The sequence below is a fragment of the Oreochromis niloticus genome, linkage group LG14 (assembly GCF_001858045.2).
Source record: "Oreochromis niloticus isolate F11D_XX linkage group LG14, O_niloticus_UMD_NMBU, whole genome shotgun sequence".
NCBI lineage: Eukaryota > Metazoa > Chordata > Actinopteri > Cichliformes > Cichlidae > Oreochromis > Oreochromis niloticus.
Window position 1 is genome coordinate 25,201,751 of NC_031979.2, and position 25,096 is coordinate 25,226,846.

At 39.9% G+C, this 25,096-nt stretch overlaps 1 protein-coding gene across 4 annotated transcripts in view; it reads right to left on the reverse strand.

Annotated features, from left to right (window-relative positions):
- LOC100710434 (extracellular calcium-sensing receptor) overlaps positions 1-25,096 on the reverse strand; it is a 32,287-nt gene that overhangs the window by 2,952 nt on the left and 4,239 nt on the right. For 2 of the 4 annotated variants that reach the window (XM_025898492.1, XM_025898491.1), the window contains 3 exons: positions 24,797-25,018; positions 24,569-24,692; positions 23,454-24,468 (listed from right to left, as the gene is read on the reverse strand). In XM_025898492.1, the coding sequence (XP_025754277.1) occupies positions 23,564-24,468; positions 24,569-24,692; positions 24,797-25,018 (1,251 nt within the window). In that variant the 3' untranslated portion in view covers positions 23,454-23,563. Of the gene's footprint in view, positions 1-1,022; positions 1,156-13,743; positions 14,252-23,453; positions 24,469-24,568; positions 24,693-24,796; positions 25,019-25,096 lie in introns of those variants that run through there. The other 2 variants (XM_025898493.1, XR_003213918.1) reach the window with 2 other exon arrangements.

The window sequence follows — 25,096 nt, forward strand, 5'->3', positions numbered from 1 at the left end:
GGCAGGTCATTAATGTTGATACAGTGTAATCCAAGACTGTCCTTTGTCACAGAATACAGATAGTATTCTGAGAGGAAGACGCCTTTGTGGATATCCATCAAAACATACACAGATGTGTCATTTTCAATCAAGATGAGTAGAAGTTCACCAAACTCCATATACTCGTTATTTTTGTACACAAGAAACTGTCCTTTTTTATATGCAGTGCCCTTGTCCTGAATGTCTGTGGTAACTGTGGTATTGCTTTCTGAAAAAGCTAACTCCCTGACTGCATGCTGAATAGTGTCACTGTAGAGGTTGGGATAAAACACACAGCTCTCCTTCACTTGCAGCAGTTCACGGCATTCTTGCCCAGCTAAAAGATAAGCCTGATACACCTGATGACGTGTTGACAAAGTTTGACAAATATTTTTGAAGCTTTTCAAGTGTCTGGCACATCTTTTAAAATAACTGTGTTTACATTCAAACCTAAGCGTCCATAACCTCATCAATGGACCAAATTTCAACAACAGTGCTGAATAATGGCACAAATAGTTGTGCTTGGGTTTTAGTTGAATTTCAGGAAACAACATCTTTCTCATCTCCAAATATTCTTGGATCAAAATGTCAACAAATGCTATCTGGGACAAGGAAATGCTCTGAGCACAAATAAGATCCACAATGTCTTTCAACTGGAGAGCTAACTGCCATACTTCATCCTCATGGTTTTGCACTTTGTCACCAATCAAAACTGGCAGCAATCTCAAAAGGTTCCAGTTTTGAACGGCTTGCCCTGATAATTTGGCTCCGTCAGGTTTGACAGTACATGGCTTTTTAAGCGCTTCGGATCCTTTATATTTAAACTGTTTAATGCACCTGTTTAAAAGGGAGTATGTGAACCATTTTTTAGTTTTTATAATGTTCTTCAGGTACAGTGCTAGATCATATGACACAACACCGTCAAAGAGGTCATGACCTAAACAAGGTGGGAGACCAGGCTGGGATACGTGAAAAGACTGAAGGGTATTAAAGATGGAGTTTACCTTTATTCCTCTGACATCTTGGATAGTTTCAACCTGGAGATCAGCAACAGCCGCGTTATATGTCTCCGGAGTGCGTGGAGGACCACAGGGATTCGGATCAGCATAAAACTTACTTCGTGTTACTTCACAGCACCTGCAAAAATATTGAGAACAGCCGAAGTTTTCTGTAAACCCTCCTATGCAATGAGAACCCAAGTTGTCCCCAGCAATACAGTAAAGACCCCCTTTTACTGTTTCTCCATCTACATGTATTCCATCTGTCGCCAAGGATTTCAGATCTGCCAACAACTATGAAAAAGCTTTGGCTATTCCAAAACGCTTGAAGTCATTCTCAACACACAAGAAGACTAAAAACATATTATCTGTATTTGAACGCAAGTTTTTTTTTTTTTGATTTTGATTGATTTATTGATTAGCATTCAAATATCTCAGTGAATACACAATAAAGATTACCACAAAGCAAGAAAGCACAAGACAAGGCTAATCAAAAGGTATTGGCAGAAGCATTTGCTTATTACGCCAACCCTTTTAACAAAAGATCTTTTTGCATGCAGCTCCTGTACACAGGGCTCGAAGCAACGAATAAAACAAAGCAAAGCAAAAACTAACAAACAAAACAAACAAACAAACAAAACAAAACAAAAAAAAACTTTCCACCTTAGATAAGTAACTACATCAAAGTAGGGATGCACCGATCCCGATACTGGTATCGGGTATCGGTGCCGATACTGTAAAATGTGTGCGTACTCGTACTCGTAAAAGTCAACCGATACCATGAACCGATACTAATGTAGCCCGGATGGGAATTTGGTAGTAGATACTCATAATTCCCATGGACTTGAACGCCACATAAGGTGTTCACAGTTCACAGAAGAGAACGGCATGGAGAGATGCACGAGGTTAGCTGAACCAAAGTGAGAGACTCGGCTAGTTTTACTGAGGTTAACTTGCACAAAAGAGTGTGTGACTAGAAAGCTAACCGTGTGAGAGCTTCGCAACAGAGTGTGGGTGAAGTGACTTTTTGTTTCAACGGTCGCACCACCGTCCGTGGAAAACTGTGTTTCCAGCCATGACCGCCGAGGCTAAAGGCTAGCCCGGACTGCTTGGCTGCGCCACGGAGGCAGCTGCTATGGACTGTCGGAGAGCTGGACAGTGACTGGCTAACGCGCTGTAGCAGAGACAGCATCGGGTCCGCAGGGAGTGGATTTAGTGTGGGACTGGTGAATGGCGACCTACCGAGCAACGGAACTGTAAGTCAGACTTTTGTGCTCTTACTGGGGAGAAGAGGATTTTTCTCCATCGTCCGGCGTGAGCAGCAAACAGGCCTGCAACAAGTGTGAATGTGAGTGTGTGTGGCGCCCATGTGTGAATATTGTATGTTTAGTGGATTTATATAACGTGTTTTGGAGTGTATATTAGTGAGTCACTTACCAAAAGGTGATAACATAAGTTGGGTTGTTTAATATAATTTGAAAGGGAATTATTTCATTTATACAGTGTATTTCATTTGGTTAAGGAATTGGAATATCATTTGAGTTTAAAAAAGGGATGTGTTGTACAGTATTTGTCTCTGCCCTTACGTTCAGTAAACGTTTCGTTTGTGTTAAAGAGTTGTGTGGGGTCGTTTCTTTACTACCGGTTAAGTTTAACTTGTGTGTGGCAGAAGTATCGGTTTTTGTACTCAGTATCGGCAAGTACTCAGATCCAAGTATCGGTATCGGATCGGTTTGAAAAAATTGGTATCGTTGCATCCCTACATCAAAGCAAAACAATCAAGAGTTTCAGTATTATTATTTTTGCTCTTTTCATTCTTCATTTATATATTTTTCTAATACTCTATTTTTAAACATGTTTTTAAACAAGGAAAATGAACTACACCTTTTTAAATCACTGTCATAACTATTCCACAGGTTAACTCCTCTAACAGAAACACATCTCTGCTTTATGTTTGTCCTTATCTTGTTTTTTTTTAAAGAAATCTGTTCCCCTTAAGTCATATTGACTCTCTCTGACTTCAAACAGCTTCTGAGTACTGCAGCAAAGCAAGTTATTTTGTGCTTTATACATTATCTGTGCCATTTTATATTCAACTAAATCATAAAATTTCAGGGTATTCAGATTAATAAACAAAATGTTATTTGGTTCTATATAGTTTGATTGATGTATAATTCTTATAGCTCTTTTTTGTAACTTGAAAATAGGAAGAGTATTTGTTTTATATGCATTACCCCATATCTCCAGACAATAAGTCATATATGGAAGCAACAGAGTACAATAAATTGTGTATAATGATTTCTTGTTCAGGACATGCTTTGTTTTGTAGAGAATAGCAATGGTTTTTGACATTTTTGTTTTCACATGGTTTATATGAGACTTCCAACTCAGCTTATCATCAATTATCACTCCAAGAAATTTATTTTCGAACACTCTTTCAATTTCAATTCCATTAACCCTGATTTTAGATACATTTTTCATTTGTCTAGTGCCAAAAATAATCAATTTTGTTTTCTATTTTTTTTTCTAGTTTTTGTTTTATATTTAACGATAACTTATTTATATCAAACCAGTTTTTTAATATATTTAACTCCTTTTCCACTGTAGTCAGAAGCTGTTCTAGGTTTTTACCTGAGCAATACAGAGTGGTATCATCAGCGAACAATACACATTTTAACAGTTTGGAAACACTACATATGTCATTTATATATAATATGAATAATTTAGGGCCCAGCACAGAGCCCTGAGGAACACCACAAGTTACCTTCAACTGCTTAGATTTTACATTATTGATTTCGACATATTGACATCTGTCATCCAGGTAACTTTTCATCCACTTGTATGCTATCCCTCTTATGCCATATCTCTCTAGTTTATTCATTAATATAGAATGATCAATTGTATCAAACGCCTTTTTTAAGTCTATAAAAACACCAACGGTATATTCCTTATTATCTATTGCATTAGATATCCCTTCCACAAGTTCCATCACTGCCATCGAAGTGGACCTTTTCGCTCTAAAGCCATATTGGTTATCACTTAGGAGATTATACTTCTCAATATATTTATCAAGTCTATTAACAAATAACTTTTCTAAAATTTTTGAGAACTGTGGGAGTAGTGATATTGGCCTGTAATTGGTAAACTGACATCTCTCTCCGTTTTTATGGATTGGAATAACTTTTGCTATTTTCATTTGTGAGGGAAATACACCAGTTCGAAAGGACAGATTACAAATGTATGCGAAAGGTTTCACTATATATTCTATAATACTTTTAATTAATATCATGTCAATACCAAAACAGTCAGTGGACTTTTTATTTTTAAATGTTTTCACAATGTTAATTATTTCTCTATGAGTTACAGCACCAATAAACATGGAGGACACATTCTGAGTAATATGTTTATTTAGGTCGTTATTATTTCTTGACTCTGGAATTTCTTTTGCTAAATTAAAGCCAACATTTACAAAGAAATCATTAAATTCATTTGCAATGTCTTTAGTTTTATCAAGCACAATATCTTTATCTTTTTTAAAATAGTCTGGATAATTCTTATTTTTTGAGCCCTTTTTGATTATACTATTTAATATCCTCCATGTTTTTTGTGTGTTACTTCTGCTTTGCTCCAATAATGTTTGGTAATATTCTTTCTTACTTGTTCTTATAATATTTACTAATCTATTTTTATATAACTTGTACTTTATTTCAGCCTCTTTTGTCCTCTGTTTTGTGAATCTCTTATAGAGATTATTTTTCTTTTTACATGCATCTTCTATCCCCTTTGTGATCCATGGCTTATTTGATCTGTGATGCTTTCTAGCGATTTTCATTAAAGGACAATGTTTTTCATATAGTGAAAATACAGTTGATAGAAATGCATCATATGCACTATTTGAATCTTCATTTGCAAAAACCTCATTCCAATTGTGTTCCTTTAAGTCCACCTGGAGGGCAGCAATGGCTCTTGTTGTTCTATGTCGTATCATATCAAATGTTTGATTCTTTTGTTTAGTTTTAATCCCAAAATAATTTTGAAAAATTGCAAAAACAGGAAGATGATTGCTTATTCAGTTATAAGAAGTCCACCTACTATTTCATAGTCAATTTTATTTGTTTTTTTTTTTTTTTTTTTTTGTCTGTCCCATTTGGTTCTTAAGCCGTCAGAATTGTTGTCTGAAGACCAACAAGGATACCAAATGGATTTATTTTGCCAAATGGATCATCATGGCATTGCCGTATTGGTCCATTTGATCAAACTTTGTTGTTATTATTTATTTTATTTTCAGTTGTTACAGATGGGACAGACATGACGGGGGGATAGGAAAGGGAGAAAGAAAGAGAGGAAGGAAAAGAAAAACAGAAGGGAAAAGGGACAGTGAGAAAGGGCACTTACAAAGACAAAGAGAAAGAAAAAAAAAAATCTCCTGGATCACCTGTTGAGAGAAAAAGAAGAGAAGACAAGCAAAAAAACCAAACAAAACAAAGCAACATACTAAACACAACACCATCACGTTAATCTAGCTGAGTGTGAACAGCAGTAAATACTAAATATTGAAAGTTGTTTGTGCAGCACGCAGGACAGACAGCGCACAATGTGCTTTGAAGTAGCAGCTAAGAAAGGTGTAGTTTATGTCTACGAACAGTGAACACCCGTGTGCACACCTGTGTGGATCAACGCGCTTGTATACAAAAGGTTTCCCCATGTAACGGTCTGCTAGAGGGTGTGGAGGCCCATAGCCCCGTCCCCCAGGGCATGAAGCAGGCATGGAGGAGATCCAGGCTCCAGACATCCAGAGGCCCCAGAGTGCGAGAGCCCAAGGAGTACCACCGGAGGGGCATCCGTGCCACCTTCCTGGGAAGGGCTGAGGAGATCCCCAGACGAGGGGGTCACCCAGTAGCCACGGAGCAGAAGCCAGAGGGGGCTGCACCGGCATGCCCGCCGGCTCTGCCGGCAGCCAGCTGTGCCAGAGTGAACCGAGTTGCAGGCCCCGAGGCCGGAGGCCCGAGGGCCCCCTTTTGCCCCGGAAGAGGCCTGACCGAGCGACAGGCACCAGGCCCCGCCAAGTAGCCACCGGGAGTGAGCTGGTGCATACCTGAGCGCCCAGCCCCGGACACCAAGAACCACCAATGCACCAACCCCTGAGGGCATCAGTTACCAGCAAGGAGTGTGGTGAGGGGAGATAGGCCTCCACACTTGGAGGGCCTGGGAGTACCCAGGGAGGTGGAGTCTAAGACCCGACCTGACATATAGACACACTGTAAAATATAACTTGTTGTTTCAACTTAAAAATATGAGGTAAAGGGCTGCCTTAAAATTTTAAGTTAAGTCAAGAAATAGAGTTTGTTCTTATAACACAACCAATTGTTATCTTAATGAAAAATCACATGTTGTCTAAACTTTCATCTTAGTTTAGTTGACTGAGATTTGTTAGTCAGTTCAACTCCTTTAATTGTCATTTTTACTTGGGAAAACCCTTTCAGCTAAATTAAAATAATCTATTGTTTAAACTCTTGTCCTAGTTCAGTTGACTTGGGTTTTTTAGTTAATTCAAATACTTTAGTAGTTCTTTTAACTTAGGAATCTATTTTAGCTTAACTAACATAATCTGTTAGCTAAGTTGATTTAAGTTTATTAATTACCTGAGCTCCTTAAGGTAGCTGAGTGAACTTGTAAATCAGTTTCATTTTAATTATCAGAGTTGATTGACTGGATGTAAAGAAAAATGTGTATTAAACATCTTAAGTTTTGTTTTGTTTTTTTAGCTTTCTAACATCCATTTCAGCAAAACTACCTGTTAGGTTTATCTTAGATCTCAGGTTTAAATATCTACATTCCTTTAAATTAATTTTCTGTTGTTTACAGAAAAAAAAATAAAACCCCACAGATTCCATTAAAGTCTATCTGATCATTTCATACAGAAAGTTTGTTTTAAGAACATGACAAGACAATTACTCATGAGCACCCAACATTCACCATTTATTGTGCCATCTTAGTCATCTGAGAAACAGAAAAATCAGTGACGTAGCTCATCAGGCTCACAATCCATCAAAACTCAAAGGCTGCTCCCTGTGAAACAATAAATTTGAACTTGGTCTTGAGCCCAGTTTGGGTGAAGATTAAATTCTGACCAATACTCTAGGAGCAGTAGTGATTCTTGTGAAGTAACAACATAAAGTCTGCATTAATGTAATGTATCAACGGAACACTTGCTATTTTAGAAAAGTTATTCTTTACATTTACAAACTTTTTAAACTTCATTGTGCTCAGTCACACCTGTTAGCATAAAACTTGAAATATTAAAATAGTACAAAACCTTTGATAAGTGACAGTAAAGATCAGTTTATAACAAGTAAGACATCAAACTCTTGTATTTGTCTTCGTTTACAATTGCAACAAATTCCACAGAACCAATATCTCTGAAAATGAGTGCATGCTTCTGAAACATTTGATAATATGAATATTTCAGAAACATCAGTTTGAGTCTGCTCAATTGCAAAACAAAGGAAAAACTACTGACTTGCATGAGATAAGCATCTGCAAAGTCCAGCATATTGTTGTTCACATAAGTTTCTTAAACCATGAACAAATGAGTAATTGTCTAATCTGGAATTTTGTAAAGTGTAGTCATTTAGTGACATACAAAAGTGAGAATGAGAACTTGCAAGAATAAAAAAACAAACAGTAAAATAAAAACTGTCCTTAACACTAAGGAGCATACAATTACAGTTCTGCATGGCTTTCTCCAAGAGTCTGTTTCTTAGACCATGCACTAGTGAGATGCACTGCCTTCCACCAATGTTCATTAGGATGTTCTGAATGACTTCAAAGATGTCCTTAAGTTCCTTTAGATAGTCTATGTTGAGGGCAAAAAGAAGGCCCATCAGCATGGAAATGGCACTTGAGACATCGCTCAGATTAGACAGGATTACTGCCGCCTCAAGGACAACCAACACATCGATGATGTCTTCTTCTTTCACCATCGCAATGCCAACTTTCATCCTCTTAGAAAACGTGTCTTCAATACCTGTCGGCTATAAAAGGGTTCAAAGACAAAAAAAAAAAAAAAAAATTACACAATTACAATTACACAATATCCCTTGTGCTTAACAATTCATGTCTTTCCAAAGAAGAGCCATACTGATGCTTTGGATGATGGTGATTGGCTTTGGGTAACACTTATCAGTTGTTAAAGTTTTTTCAGAATGAGATATGCACCCCCATGTTACAAATCCATTTCTTGCTTTAAACAAAGACCATGTTCATAAATAACTGAGCATGTCTTCAATTGCAGAATTCAAACAAAATTTTCAATTTAAATGGTAAATGGCCTGTATTTGTATAGCGCTTTACTAGTCCCCTAAGGACTCCAAAGCGCTTTACACATTCAGTCATTCACACACATGGGTGGATGACTGAATCGTGGCTGAAGAGTTGACAGTTCGTCTTATAATTGGAAGGTTGCCGGTTCGAGCCCCAGCTCCGACAGTTTCAGTCGTTGTGTCCTTGGGCAAGACACTTCACCTGTTGCCTACTGGTGGTGGTCAGAGGGCCCGGTGGTGCCAGTGTCCGGCAGCCTCGCCTCTGTCAGTGCGCCCCAGGGCGGCTGTGGCTACAATGTAGCTTGCCATCACCAGTGTGTGAATTTAAATCTACTTATGCTAAATATTGGCTGTGCTCTAAACCAAATCTGGCTGAGAATACATGAAATGTGCAATCTGCAGCTACACTACAGGATCAGATTGTGGCTCCATAGACAATGCTTCTTTAATCAGTTTATTGATTAAAGTTTATTTTTTCCCCCTATATTAACAGCATGAAAAAAAGAGCATATAGACATGGCTGAACAGGCTGCATAATTGGCACTGAATATCAACATCCACCTTTACCCAGCTGCCCAATGACTCTCGGCCAGTAACCTTTAATTGCTTACCCAGTCTACACAGTCTCTTTTCCAGGGTCCAGGACATTTCACCAAAGTATTGCCCCCCACAGCTGTAGCAGCCACTGCAGCCCCTTAAATATCCTAATATCTCTGCCATTACAATATACAATGTGAGAAATCAGACGTAAAGCTGAAGTGAACAGTACAGCAGCGAAATGTCAAAGACCCTGGTGAAGACATGAATAAACACAAGACACTAATAATATCAATGCTAGCTTGCCAGTTAGTTTCTCTGAAACCCAGACCAACTCCAGTGTCAAAGATCTCGTAATAATACATTTGGTGAGGAAAAAGTACACATGTACTTTTTAATTTAAAATCCACTGTGGTGCTGTCATTATTAAATTTACTAAAAGAAACAATGCTAACCTTCACAGTCTTGAAAGTGTGTGAGGGATCTTCCTTTAGAAAATTAGGTCCTCTGTCCTCTTCCTTTGTGTAGGGCTCTGGTCAAAGAAGTCAAAAAGAAAACAAAAACACTTTTTAAACAGTGTTTATGAAGCATGTAGACAGCTCCAAATTCACAGCTTTTTGATACATAATTCCATCAATATATGATTATCATTGGAGATTTTGAATCAGGCTTATCAGGACATTCAAGTAGAATATGATATCCAACCTACCACCAATATACACAGATTCTGTAAAAGTTACCACACTAAATGTCCAGTTGTGAAATATGATGACAGACTTTACTTATCAGCTTTCTTTCAATGAGTTCATCAGTTGAACTGGATAACCTAAAACTTAAACAAAGGATTAGATTTCGCAGTTGAACACTTACATCATCTCCGAAGCATTTTATGAGCCTAGTTAGCCCTCCTATGCCGCTCTTGATTTTGTACAGCTCCACGAACCTCTCCATAATGGTCAAGCACAGCAAAAAGGAACCCTTTCAGGTCAACAGATGTAAGACGGGCAAATTCTGCTTCAACCTGAGCAATAGAAGAAGAGGGGTGGAGAGTACAGACAGAATAAAAAAAAGATTCTTTGAGACCCAAATTTAAGCAAACAGTCATCTGAGGCCCATTAGAGAAAACACAAACGCACAAAAGCAAACAAACAAAAAGATGCACTTTACCTGCCGTTCAGCAAACAAGGAAGTTCAGAGAACAATAAGCTCTGTCCTGAAATCTTTTAAAGTAGAATGATTGTGAAAATGACTTATGTGATGTAAAACTTTAGTAAACGTGCGATTAAAAGAACACTGAGTAAAAGGACAATTAACAGTTTCCTTATTCCTCAGATGTTTACCTTGATGAGCAATACTGTTTTAGTCCAACTGCCTCATTAAAGTTACACAACAGGCTTTTTACATTAAAGCCAGCAAGTCCATTACATACTCCCTTTTTAGATCTGAAATACTGTGCAGATTCTGTGTATATGTAGTGGACAGCAATTTACCCAAAAGAGTGCAAAGTTTGCAAGTCCACCTCATTTAAATGACAAAGACAGATGTGATCATCTAGACCTGTGAAAATAAATTAATGACAAACTTGCAGTTATGGATGTTATTACAACCACAAGAACCTAAACAGTCTGCTCCATTGCTTTTGTTAATGAATCATTTGTTGGTAACACGTCTGAATATTTAGTTTATGCCACCTGCATGTGATCATCAATAGTGCCATATTACTTCTTAAGAAGTACCCTGACACTACAATCTTTATATCATTTGTTCTACAGAGCTATTAAGTTACAATATAATCTGTGGTGTTTCCAGTATGACAAAATGCACAAATTGTAACTTACCATTTGACTCCACTGACAAAAATAAATCCCCAGCATCAAGTTTGGCTTCACAGACCTAAAATAAGTAAAATAAAAATATATGTTATAATTATATTGTTTTCGCCATTTATTCATGTTTGCTAATTTTCTGACATATAAACAATGTTAGTTTTGTTACAATACAGAGAATGCAGTTCAATTAAAAGGTAAATTATGCAAAAAAAAAAAAAAACTTCTGCAGTATACCATGCCAAAAATCAGTGTCTCTGATGCCAATTATTTTATCACTACAGCTCTTTTAGTATGGAAACTCACACAATCTAGTCATACTGATCACAAGAGTTCAAAAATAAGTCAAAATAGTGAGCTGTTGTTAAGCATAAAGCATTTCAGGGTAACAAATAACTGCACAATAGAATTAAAGCAAAAAATAAACACACTGGAGGACTATCTGATAAAAACTAATATAATGCTGGTTTGTAGACCATATTTTGTCTCAGTCCTCAGTGCACTCTTGCAGCTTAGCATGCAGCAGTTAATAACAACTTAAGTGATTACATAGGGGTAAACAGATGACAACAAGCATCGGAGTCCTGCCAAAAAGTTCTTTTTGAACCCAGCCAGTTATTGGAAATATTGCCAAAATGAACTTCCACCAAAATACAACAGCCTGTGAACTTGAAAGAAATTTACAAGTACAGAGACAATATGAAATAAGCTTTATTAATTAGCTGAGTTAGCTTGCTAATATCGCAACAGTGGTTGAGTGCACAACCTTAAAGCTAGCGGGACAATACTTGTGATTTGGTCAGCGCCACATTAAACCCATAAAAAAGGCCATGTGTCAGTTTATTAGGTCAAGTTTGGTCATGACACACAAGCTGGACCTTGTCGGCTAAAGTTACATTAGCTAAAGCAAACATTTCGGTAAAAGAGAAAAACACACATCATGCCATAAATTCAAAACATGTTCCAACTTTTGTAGCTCTCTTTCCTTATAGTTATAACCAATGTTACTCACCTTGAAAGCATATTCCAAAGAAGACGATTAGAAAACGTCCAAGTAAAGTGAGCATGTCGTTAACCGCCAATTCCCCATGATGCACCTCGGTAGCAGTCACGTGAGGCAGTTTTGAATCCTGCTGTGCTCAACTTACCCACATTGTCAAGTTCACATAAGTTTCTGATTTAGCTGGACATGAGTTTTCAAGTTAGCTTTTTTTGGTGTAATTGGGACGTTTTTAACTTGTAATTCTATGTTATAACAACAACTTCAGTCATCTATCGTCAAACTGATATAGAATAATATGTTGAAATAACAAACATCTAGAATTACATTTTACAGTGCACAGACAAACAGGCACACACAGACATAAACATGCTTTCCCACCCTCATGCACACATATACAAACACTCAGCACTCACCCAACGTAGGGACAGACATACATAGACATGTACACACAATCATACTCCCCAAACATACTCTATGCCCTGGGTCCAGGTACCCTCGCCCCCAGAGGGGGAAACGGCACCCAGACCCAAGAGATGTGACCCTTTCCCCCGGGGTGGAGGCAAGCAGACCGCCCCAGGCTCCGCAGCAGCAGGGAGGCCAATCGGACAGCCAACACCTCCTCCCAGCCCCCGCCCGATGGCTAGTAGAGAACGGGGGTCTGTGAAGACCCCATACCTCCCTCCTCCCGCTCATGTGTAGTGTTGCTGCGTGTTGTTCTAAAGTGCATTTAAAACAAGGGAGGGCATGGTGCTGCTGCCAGAGAGCAGCAGGTGTTAGCACGGCCCCTCCCGAGAACCCTCAATGTCTACATGGATTTAAAATTGAGAGGTGGGCACCGGCGCCAGAGGTAGGGTTGAATACACAGACCGTCCTCTGGACGCCGTTAACGTGGTCACCCTCAAGGCCCTATATATATATATGTGTGTGTGTGTTATGAGAGTGTGAATAATGTGGATGTCTAAGTTGTGAAATAAAATTGAGGCACAGGTGGCCAGAAGGGGACAGAGGGGGGGGGAATGCCTCCCCTGCACCCTGGTGACACACCCGCACCCCAAGGCCCTACCTGTGTGGGTGGGTGTGGTGGAGCGGGAAGAGGGAGGCAGCCGGGGATGGGGAGGAAAAGAAGGGAGGGGCAAGATGCCCCTCCTTAGGGCCAGCTCCCCGGCTGACCCCAGTAGGCACCCCCGTCCTCTAGTACCCACCAAGGCAAGGGAGCCCAGGCCCATCCAGATCGGGGCCTCAATTTTATTTGTGAATATATTATCTATCAATGTAGCTGTATCAATTGTTATTCTACTTGGTTTTATAATTACAGGGAAAAGGGAGTTACTATACATTGTATTGATGAAATCTGTTGTTTTCTGATGTCCATTTGGGTTTAGCAAATCTATATTAAAATCACCACAAATTATTTGCACTTTTTTATCATTTAGGTTGCTAAACACAGCAGCAAGTTTTTCATTGAATGTCTCAAGGCATGATCCTGGTGTCCTATAGATTCAACTTATTATTATATTGCTAGTGTGAATGGATAAATTTGCTAATGACAGATAGACTGCAAGAAGTTTGTGCGTCTTTTTAGCAGAACCCAGGGGATTCACTACCTCAAATGAATCTTGGTACAAAATCAGTTTGAGGCCTTCAGGGTTTTCATTAAAGAACTGGTGACATTTGAAATTTTTTCCATCATATAAATCCTTAAAAATCTCTACATCAGGACCCCCAAACTGTTGTGACTGTGTATTCCTCCATAACTGTGACTCTAAAAAGCTCTTCAGAGTTTCTCCCACTGGTATGTAGTAAGCAAATTTTTCTGTCATGTTTTCTTCCATTCCCAATGGCACTTTCTTGGGTTCAGTGTATTTAAGTGGAGATATCATCGGAATTTCAGGAGCGGGACCACTCCTCCTTCACGCCCCCTCCGGCCTCAGGCTATAAAAGCCCCCCTTCTCCAATTCCTGCTGTTCTCATTTTCATGCGAACACCCCTCGTCGTCGTCAGACGCCTCGCAAAATTCTAAGAGCTTGATTCCTACTCACCCTTCCGCTCATCACCATGAATTCCCTGTCGCTCAGCCCATCGGACCAAAACCTCACTCTTTCTCCACCTGATTTTCCCCAGGCAGTCTGGGATTTACAACCTAAACCTTCCAGTGGAGCCGCCGCGGAGAGCCCGGTTCCAGCCGGCCCGTCTGGCGCCATTCGTTCTTACCCGCTTGACCCCAGCTCCCGTACCAGAACTTTCTAAACCCACAATCTCCATTTGGGGACTGAGGGTGAGAATTCTTGTACACTTCCTACACATGTGAGAAGTAAATGATGACTTTTTTTAAAAACATGCTTACAACCACTTACTGGACATGACAGGCCTGCCCTCGGCAATACGATCATTTAAGTGAGACACTAGCTCTTTCACTGTGTGAAAATGGCGGGCACATAATGAAACCGGACATTTTAAATCTGCAACAAGAGCTTTAGGAGCAGCTTAAAGTGCAGGTGCATTGTGCACACGATAAAAATGCCCCTTGAAAGCAGAGTAAGTGGTGAATGTTTGACTGCAACTGGTGCCATCACATTTAAAAAGACAACAAGGCTCATTCCTATGCACTCTGCAATGTAGTACATAGCCTCTCAATGTGACCAATATCTTTTTACAAAAGACGCAGGTGATCATTTTTAGCATTTCAAGAGTTTGCCCGTGCTTTTCGGCTGAACTAGCATGCTAGCGCTAAGTTATTGAGCATTGGTCTAAATATCAACTAGTGCTAGTGATGTTTTTATCTCGAAATAAAGTAGCCTAGATGTTAAACTTACCGTGAAAACTTTCTGATGAACAACCACAGATCCTCAAAAAAACACTTCAAATCATATGTTTGTAATTTGTCCTAAAAACTTAGTTGGTTAAAGTTTGACGTTTTCTGCTCCCGTCTTCTCTTTCTCCACTCTGCAAATGGTGCGTGCTGGCTCGCTAGCTATAGTCGTGAACTAGGCGGTCTTCTCCTCACTCCCTCACGTCATTATCCAATCAGAGACGAGCTTCAGATGCACATTCAAAATTAGGCACACTCAGTGCAGCAGAGAGTAGCCTACAGTAGCCTACAACTCTGTGGAGAGGAGGCACCATACACATCCTGTGGGAGGCACTGTAAGTTTGTTTAGCCTGTAATAATCTGGGGTGATTGTGGCTCAAGAGTTGGGAGTTCGCCTTGTAATCGGAAGGTTGCCGGTTTGAGCCCCGGCTTGGACAGTCTCGGTCGTTGTGTCCTTGGGCAAGACACTTCACCCGTTGCCTACTGATGGTGGTCAGAGGGCCCGGTGGCGCTAGTGTTCGGCAGCCTCGCCTCAGTCAGTGCGCCCCAGGGTGGCTGTGGCTCCAATGTAGCTTGCCATCACCAGTGTGTGAATGGGTGGATGACTGAACGTGTAAAGCGCTTTGGGGTCCTTAGGGACTAGAAAAGCGCTATACAAATACAGGCCATTTTAATGAGACATTGCTAACCTAACCCAAAAACAGTAGTCTAGTCTAAGTATCACATTGCAATTAAAAGAAACATAAAGAATTCAAGCATTATGACTGAACAGAAGCGTTAATTTCAATTTCAATTTCAATTTCAATTTTATTTCTATAGCGCCAAATCACAACAAAAGTCGCCTCAAGGCGCTTTATATTGTACAGTAGATAGCACAATAATAAATACAGAGAAAAACCCAACAATCATATGACCCCCTATGAGCAAGCACTTTGGCGACAGTGGGAAGGAAAAACTCCCTTTTAACAGGAAGAAACCTCCGGCAGAACCAGGCTCAGGGAGGGGCGGCCATCTGCTGCGACCGGTTGGGGTGAAAGAAGAAAAACAGGATAAAGACATGCTGTGGAAGAGAGACAGAGATTAATAACAGATATGATTCGATGCAGAGAGGTCTATTAACACATAGTGAGTGAGAAAGGTGACTGGAGGGGAAAAACTCAATGCATCATGGGAATCCCCGGCAGCCTACGTCTATTGCAGCATAACTAAGGGAGGATTCAGGGTCACCTGGTCCAGCCCTAACTATATGCTTTAGCAAAAAGGAAAGTTTTAAGCCTAATCTTAAAAGTAGAGATAGTGTCTGTCTCCCGAATCCAAACTGGAAGCTGGTTCCACAGAAGAGGGGCCTGAAAACTGAAGGCTCTCCCTCCCATTCTACTTTTAAATACTCTAGGAACAACAAGTAAGCCTGCAGAGCGAGAGCGTTACTTAGGCCTTAAATGCCAGTAGGCAATGGGTGGTGGGTAAATAATAATTTCTTATAGGTTACTCTACAATAGGCTGCAAATAGCCTGAATGATTAAAAAAACACATAATGTAAACAATTATAATTGTATATTTTTATATAGACTATAAATAGAGAGGCAACCACTCAGGTTCACAATGACATCTTCTGTGAAAACATTTTTATTAGTCCTATGCCTGAATTTGCATCATTTCATGAATCATGTTAAAAGTAGGCCCAGTACAGGCCTACTGTATAAACTTGTAAAGTGACTTACAGTGGCTTGCAAAAGTATTCGGCCCCCTTGAACTTTTCCACATTTTGTCACATTACAGCCACAAACATGAATCAATTTTATTGGAATTCCACGTGAAAGACCAATACAAAGTGGTGTACACGTGAGAAGTGGAACGAAAATCATACATGATTCCAAACATTTTTTACAAATAAATAACTGAAAAGTGGGGTGTGCGTAATTATTCAGCCCCCTGAGTCAATACTTTGTAGAACCACCTTTTGCTGCAATTACAGCTGCCAGTCTTTTAGGGTATGTCTCTACCAGCTTTGCACATCTAGAGACTGAAATTCTTGCCCATTCTTCTTTGCAAAACAGCTCCAGCTCAGTCAGATTAGATGGACAGCGTTTGTGAACAGCAGTTTTCAGATCTTGCCACGGATTCTTGATTGGATTTAGATCTGGACTTTGACTGGGCCATTCTAACACATGGATATGTTTTGTTTTAAACCATTCCATTGTTGCCCTGGCTTTATGTTTAAGGTCGTTGTCCTGCTGGAAGGTGAACCTCTGCCCCAGTCTCAAGTCTTTTGCAGACTCCAAGAGGTTTTCTTCCAAGATTGCCCTGTATTTGGCTCCATCCATCTTCCCATCAACTCTGACCAGCTTCCCTGTCCCTGCTGAAGAGAAGCACCCCCAGAGCATGATGCTGCCACCACCATATTTGACAGTGGGGATGGTGTGTTCAGAGTGATGTGCAGTGTTAGTTTTCCGCCACACATAGCGTTTTGCATTTTGGCCAAAAAGTTCCATTTTGGTCTCATCTGACCAGAGCACCTTCTTCCACATGTTTGCTGTGTCCCCCACATGGCTTGTGGCAAACTGCAAACGGGACTTCTTATGGTTTTCTGTTAACAATGGCTTTCTTCTTGCCACTCTTCCATAAAGGCCAACTTTGTGCAGTGCACGACTAATAGTTGTCCTATGGACAGATTCCCCCACCTGAGCTGTAGATCTCTGCAGCTCGTCCAGAGTCACCATGGGCCTCTTGGCTGCATTTCTGATCAGCGCTGTCCTTGTTCGGCCTGTGAATTTAGGTGGACGGCCTTGTCTTGGTAGGTTTACAGTTGTGCCATACTCCTTCCATTTCTGAATGATGGCTTTAACAATGCTCTGTGGGATGTTCAAGGCTTGGGAAATCTTTTTGTAGCCTAAGCCTGCTTTAAATTTCTCAGTAACTTTATCCCTGACCTGTCTGATGTGTTCTTTGGACTTCAAGGTGTTGTTGCTCCCAATATTCTCTTAGACAACCTCTGAGGCCGTCACAGGGCAGTTGTGGAGCTGTTTTGCAAAGAAGAATGGGCAAGAATTTCAGTCTCTAGATGTACAAAGCTGGTAGAGACATACCCTAAAAGACTGGTAGCTGTAATTGCAGCAAAAGGTGGTTCTACAAAGTATTGACTCAGGGGGCTGAATAATTATGCACACCCCACTTTTCAGTTATTTATTTGTAAAAAATGTTTGGAATCCTGTATAATTTTCGTTCCACTTCTCACGTGTACACCACTTTGTATTGGTCTTTCACGTGGAATTCCAATGAAATTGATTCATGTTTGTGGCTGTAATGTGAAAAATGTGGAAAAGATCAAGGGGGCCAAATACTTTTGCAAGCCACTGTACATATAATTCTTGTATTTTTAAAAACAACCACTAAAGGTATGGACATTGAGGCTGTGGACAGCTACAGGCACCTTGGTGTTTATCTGAACAATAAACTTGACTGGACTGGAATCATAATTCAGACGCCCTCTAAAGAAAAGGGCAGAGCAGGCTGTACCTGGTCTTTTGGAGTGAAGGGCCCACTCCTGAAGACCTTCTATGACTCTGTGGTGGCCATCTTTTGCGTGTGGTCTGCTGGGGTGGCAGCATCTCCGCTGGGGACAGGAAGAGACTGAACAGGCTGATCCGGAGGGCCAGCTCTGTTCTAGGATGCCCCCTGGACCCAGTGGAGGTGGTGAGTGACAGGAGAATGGTGGCTAAGCTGTCATCCCTGCTGGACAACATCTCCCACCCCATGCAGGAGACTCTGACAGCACTGATCAGCTCCTTCAGTGGCAGGCTGTGGCACAACCGATGTGGGACGGAGAGATTTCGCAGGTCTTCCCTCCCCACTGCTGTCAGACTCCACAACAAAGACTTCGCAACTGACCGAACACACACATCCACACATGTGCAATAGTAATAACACTAAGTGCAATACTCTTTTTCTGACAACATTGTATCTTACTCAGTTGTATATAGTATTTGTATTCTATTTTATTCTATTGTATATAGTATTTTATTTTATTTTATTCTATTCTGTTGTGTACAGTGTCTTCTTATCCTATTCCAGTGTTTTTCTAATTTTTGCTATGTAACTTTGCACTGTCCACTTTCGGCTGTAACAAAACAAATTTCCCACATGTGGGACTAAGAAAGGTTATCCTATCTTATCTTATCTAAAACCCACAGCTACTCTCCCACCCACATCCATTTCTGATTGTTTAAGTGAAATCAAGGTTTGGTTTACTCATAATTATTTTACACTTAGGCTACGTCCACACTAGCCCGGATAGATTTGTAAACGGCGCGTCCACACTAGCGTTTTCAGTCGTTTTCACAGAGTTGCACATCCACGTTGAAACGGCCCAAAACGCTTACACTGCAAAAACTCAAAATCTCACCAAGAGTATTTGTCTTATTTCTAGTCAAAATTATCTCATTACACTTAAAATAAGACAGAATCAGCTAAAGGGCAACATTTCAGTAAGCTAAAGGAACTTGTTCCAAGACAGTAAATCTTAAAACTAGACAATTTTCACTTGTCCCATTGGCAGATTTTTTTACTTAATACAAGATATTTTAGCTTGGGTCTACTCCAAAAATCTCTTCATTAATTGCAGTTAGTCCAAAATACAGCTGCTCATATTATATTCAGAATGAACATATAACACCTGTTCTTAAACTGCTCCATTGGCTTCCATTTCACCTCTATGCCAATTTCAAGATCATGCTTCTTACTTCCAAAGTGCTTCATAACCTTGCTCCCCTAAATTTGTCTGATCTTCTCCATACATACTCACCCCTTTGTACACTGCAGTCTTCTTCAGCTTCCCTTTTGTCTGTTCCACCTGCTCACCTGACTACTCAGAGCCTTTAGTTGTTCTGGCCCGGGACTTTAGAATGTACTTCCATCAGATCTCCAGACTACAAATGCTCTCTCCACTTTTAAATCACGTCTAAAAACTCATCTATTCAAAAACGGATACACTTCATCGTGATTCCATCTTAGTCGATTTTTTACCTTGTTTACTTTTATACTTGCTTTTATACTTTCATACTTGTTTTTTATTTTTCATTTACCTTGTCTTTTCCTTGTACTAATTAAGGGGACCTTGAGGGTCATTAAAGGCGCCTATAAATAAATAAATTTATTACCACTGAATATATAACAAAAAGACTAGTTTTGTTATGACTTACTGTATATGTCATTCTTTCCATTTGTTTCGGGCTGACTCCTGCTGGAGTGTGGGCAGCGCTAATTTACCACAACTGGATTCATCCTTTGGCTTCTCCTACCTACCGCTCCCTAATCTCCACAAGAAATGCTACAGGAAGCGGGGAAGAAGGAGTGGCCGTCGCGTCCGTCTCAGGGCATTTCTCAGAGCCAGAATTACTGACCATGTACATGTTAACCTGGACACTCCATCTTTTTTTCCCTCCTCCCTGGATTGCTCTGACGCTAAGTTGCTTACTTATCGCTGGATTTACCCAGTTGATCATCAAGCCTCCTCTACCCGCTCTGCGACACGCTTTCCTGCTGATTTGGATAACGTCGCACCGACGGGGAGTTTGTCTAAGCAATCTAAGCACTCTATGTTGTGCTTCTAGAGGTGACTTAGTACCCTGGCCACGGATGGCACTGCTTAATATCAGGTCGCTGGTAAATAAGACCTTTGTTTTAAATGACTTCTTCTCTACTAGCGGCCTTGATGTTTTATTCCTTACAAGAAACCTGGATTTGCCCTGGTGAGCTCATCCCTTTCTCTGAACTTCTTCCTTTGGACTGTGCCTTTTTTAGTTCACCGAGGCTTTCTGGTAGGGGAGGTGGTTTAGCCTCGGTTTTTAAAAACGTATATGTTCAGCAACTTTCCTCACCTAACTTTGCTAGTTTTGAAGTTCAGTTATTGGACTGCTTCCACGACCACTTTGTGTGTGTTGGTCTACTGACCGCCCAAATATAACAAGTATTTTATCTCGGACTTTGCCGACTTCTTGGGTTCCATTCTTTTTAAATATGACTCTGTTCTTATTCTTGGTGATTTTAACATACACATCTGTTGTAAGGATGACCTGCTTGCTAAAGACTTCCTTGCTTTAATGGACTCTTTTAACCTCCTTCAGTGGGTAAATGAACCAACCCACGTTAAAGGCCATATTTTGGACGTGGTCTTTACGTATGGCCTGGATATCTGTATTAAGGATATAAATGACGCTGGGATTTCAGATCATTTTCCAATTTCCTATGATATTGGTTTATCAGCCACTGGACCACAGTCTGGAGCTCTATCTCGTCCGCTATGTGTACTCAGCTCTGAAGCTGTGTCAAAGTTTGCTGTGTCTTTTTTAGATTCGGCATTTATGATTCCTGACTGCTGCTCAGTTCGCTCATCTGATGGTTATGCTGATATTTTGTTATCATTATTTTCATCTACCCCTGATTTGGCTTTACCTGACTACTGTTCTCTCTGCTCGGTTGATGGTTATGCCAATATCCTTTTATCTTTTTGTTCTTCTATTCGTGATTCTGTTGCTCCGATCAAAATGAAGCGCTCTAGAACCTACTCTCATTGCTGGCTAAATGATACTACACGTGCTCTACGACGTGTTTGTCGCCGTGATGAGAGAAGGTGGAAAAAAGATAAACTTCAGGTTTCTTATGACTTGTTATGGACTAGCCGCTCAAATTTTCAAACTGCTGCTAGAATGGCTAAGGCATCTTTTCTTTCCAAAGTCATTCTGGCTAATGGTCACAACCCCCGTATGCTATTTAAAATTTTTAATTCTGTTGTTAATCCCTGTTCTGATATGCCTTTACCGTATTCACAAGCCCTTTGTGAGCATTTTCAAATTCTTTTTTTAGATAAGATTTCATCCCTTAAGCTTTCCTCTTCGTCTGCCTCTTATCCTGTCTTTTCCTCTGAGTGTAATTCAACTTTTCATCAATTTGAGCCCGTGTTACTTTTGATTCTGAAGCAGCTGGTTGATCAACTGAAAAACACCAATGCTGTGTTTGATATTCTCCCATCACGCATTGTTAAGGGCTGCTTTGATGTAATTGGACCGAGCATTCTATTCTTAATGAATTTTTCTCTACTCTCTGGATCTGTCCCACTGGCCTTTAAGCATGCTGTAGTCCAGCCTATTCTGGAAAAAAAAGAATCTTGATTGTTATGATCTCTTGAACTGTAGACCGATATCTAAGCTTCTGTTTCTGTCCAAGATCCTGGAGCGACTAGTTCTTTCTCAGCTTCAGGCGTATTTAGACGCGAACAACATTGCAGAGAAATTTCAGTCTGCCTTTAAGCCACGGCACAGCACTGAAACGGCCTTGCTTAGAGTTCTCAATGACCTTCTTGTAAGTACTGATTCTGGACACTCTGTGTTCCTGGTTTTATTGGACCTTTCCTCGGCTTTTGATATGGTGGATCATAACATTCTTCTATTAAGACTTGAGCATACTGTGGGTATAAGAGGCACTGCCCTTAACTGGTTTAAATCTTATCTCGCTGACAGGTCATTCTCGGTTAATTTGGGCAACTTCTCGTCTTCCTCGGTACCTGTACGCTGTGGTGTTTCTCAAAGATCTGTATTAGGCCCTATGCTCTTCTCACTTTATCTGCTCCCTCTTGGAGCAATTTTTGAGAAGTATAATATTGCCTTTCATTGCTATGCTGATGATATACAGATTTATTTTGAGATTACTGACGATCTTGTTATGTCTTTTCACTGTTTTCGTGAATGCATGCGTGAGGTTAAAGATTGGTTCAAGAGTAATTCTCTTGTCCTGAACAAAAAGAAAATGGAGATCGTGGTGTTCGATAGTAAAATCCCCCACGACCAATTGTGTGCTGCTCTGATGCCTTTTGCTAGCACCCCTTCTGATTATGCCAGTAATTTGGGCATATTACTGGATAGCTCGTTTAAATTTGACAAGCAAGTGTCTGCCGTAGTGAGGTCTAGTTTTAATCAGCTGCGCCTCATTTCTAAGGCTAAGCACTATATTCCGCGTAATGACCTGGAAAAACTTATAGGTTGGACAACTCTCTTTACATTGGCCTTTCCTCCTCCCTTCTCCTTAGATTGCAGACTGTCCAGAATGCGGCGGCAAGCCTTTTGACAGGTAGCAGGAAATTTTCCTCCATCACTCCTGTTCTTGCTGGCGTGCACTGGCTGCCAGTAAAATACCGTATTCAATTTAAAATACTACTTTTCACGTACACAATTATCAATAATTTGGCGCCGAGCTACCTCAATGAGCTTCTTACGTTACACACTCCTGTCAGAGCACTTAGATATGCTACCCAACTTCTTCTGGAGCAACCTCGTTCTCGGCTGAAGACTCGGGGCGACCATGCGTTTGCTGTAGCTGCCCCAGTCTTATGGAACAATCTTCCTGTTGCTATCCGGGCGTCTGACTCTATGCCATTGTTTAAATCACGGCTGAAGACTTATTTATTTAATCTTGCTTTTCCACCTAGCTAATATTTGGTGTGTGTTGATACATTTTTATCCATTATGCTTTGTTACTACTTTTATGTATTATGATTGCCATGGTTTTATAATTGATACGTGCCAGGTCCTTTCTCTTTTCCCTCCCATCTCCTTTTTCCTATTTTATTTTTTTGTCAAGCACCTTGGTATACCCCTGGTTTTTTAGTGTGCTTTATAAATAAAGTTTATTATTATTATTATATGACTTTATTGTGACTTTATAGTTATTTATGTGTTTATTCATGTGGTCAAGGAACTTTAAGTTTAAGTTAAAAATTCTTTTAACATTTTAGCTCTTATTGAAGAAGCTTCTTGAACTGAAAAATTAAAAGAGAAAACTTAAAGAATTACAGTCACTTTCCTTTTGGGTTTCATAAATAACATGATCTGGATGACCTACACAGACATTTATTTATGTGCTTAAATCACAATAAAACATTTACATATTAAAGAGTTACACATATGAATAATAAATAATTTAGCTCTTGGCATGTAAGTACAAAAAACACAATTTGAGTGTACAATTGCAATATTAACCATTTTAAAGTTATTAATATACTATGACTGATTTTTGCTCATTAAATATTTTTTGGTGTTCTTCTCAGGTTTAAACAATATGATAAAACACTTTGGGGCAAATATACACAGCATTAGCCCAAAGCTGGAGGCCAGAATGGCAAAAATTTCCACAACCACAGTGAATTTTCCAGGAGAGCTGACATATGCTGGGATAAAGGTGATCCACACTGCACAGAATATCAGCATGCTGAAGGTGATAAGTTTGGCTTCATTGAAATTATCAGGTAATTTGCGGGCTAAAACAGCTAAAACAAAGCAAAAGGCAGCAAGTAGGCCTATGTAACCAAGCACAGCCCAGAAGCCAACAGCAGAGCCTAATGCACATTCCAGGATGATTTTCTCCTTGTATGTGGTTAGATTTTTAATTGCAAAGGGAGGGCTAACTACCAACCAAATAGTACATATTAAAATTTGAATAAAGGTGAAACACACAACAGTCATTCTTTGTTGTGGAGGACCAAACCATTTCATCACATTACTACCTGGAAGTGTCGCTTTAAAAGCCATTAAAACCACTATAGTTTTCCCAAGTACACAGGAGATACAGAGCACAAAGGTGATGCCAAATGAAGTGTGACGCAGCATGCAGGACCACTCAGATGGTGCTCCAATGAAAGTTAATGAACATAAGAAACACAGAGTGAGAGAGATGAGCAGCAGGAAGCTCAGCTCAGAGTTGTTGGCTCGGACAACTGGAGTTGTCCTGTGATAAAAGAATACAACTGCAGTGATAATGGCCAGTAAGGCACCCAGAACTGAGAATGTGGCCAGGATGATTCCTAGGATGTCTTGAAAGGAAAGAAACTCTACAGGTTTAGGGATACAAGTGTCTCTCTTTGCATTAGGCCAGAACTCTTTGTGGCAGGGTAAACAATCAGCTGAATCTAAATAAAAGAAATACATTTTTAAAAAGAGAAAAAGAGAGATTTTCTTTTCTTTTATTCAATTTTACAGATATGGATAATAATCATCATTCAGTTTTACCTGTAATATTATTAATCTCTCCCTCAGGACACGGTATACAATCATAGCAGCAGATGGGTTTTCCTTTCTGGAGTACTTTACGAGTTCCTAGAGGACAACTGCCACTGCACACTGACACCGGCACCTGTCAAAGACATAAAGGAAGTTTAATAGATATAAATATTTTCTACACAGCTATAAAGATTCCATACTCATTGAATTTAATTATATAGATTCTTGACTCATTACTTTTGCGCTATCTTCCACCCAGGTTATGTTTCTGTTAATTCTAAACTCCTTGCCCACTGGTAGTGACGCATCATACAGCCCTACAGTTACTATCTCAGTGATGCCACTCTCGTGTTTTTGCCAGTTTACCAGCTCATAGTTAGCCACAGGATCCCCATTAGCATTAAAAGACACATCATAACCATTTTGGGAAAAATTTACTTTCTTCAATTCAGTTAAAACCTGAAAGGATGAGTTAAGACAGAAAGGGAGGGGAAAGAAAGAAAAAGGTTTAATATTTTAAAAATTAATAACAATACT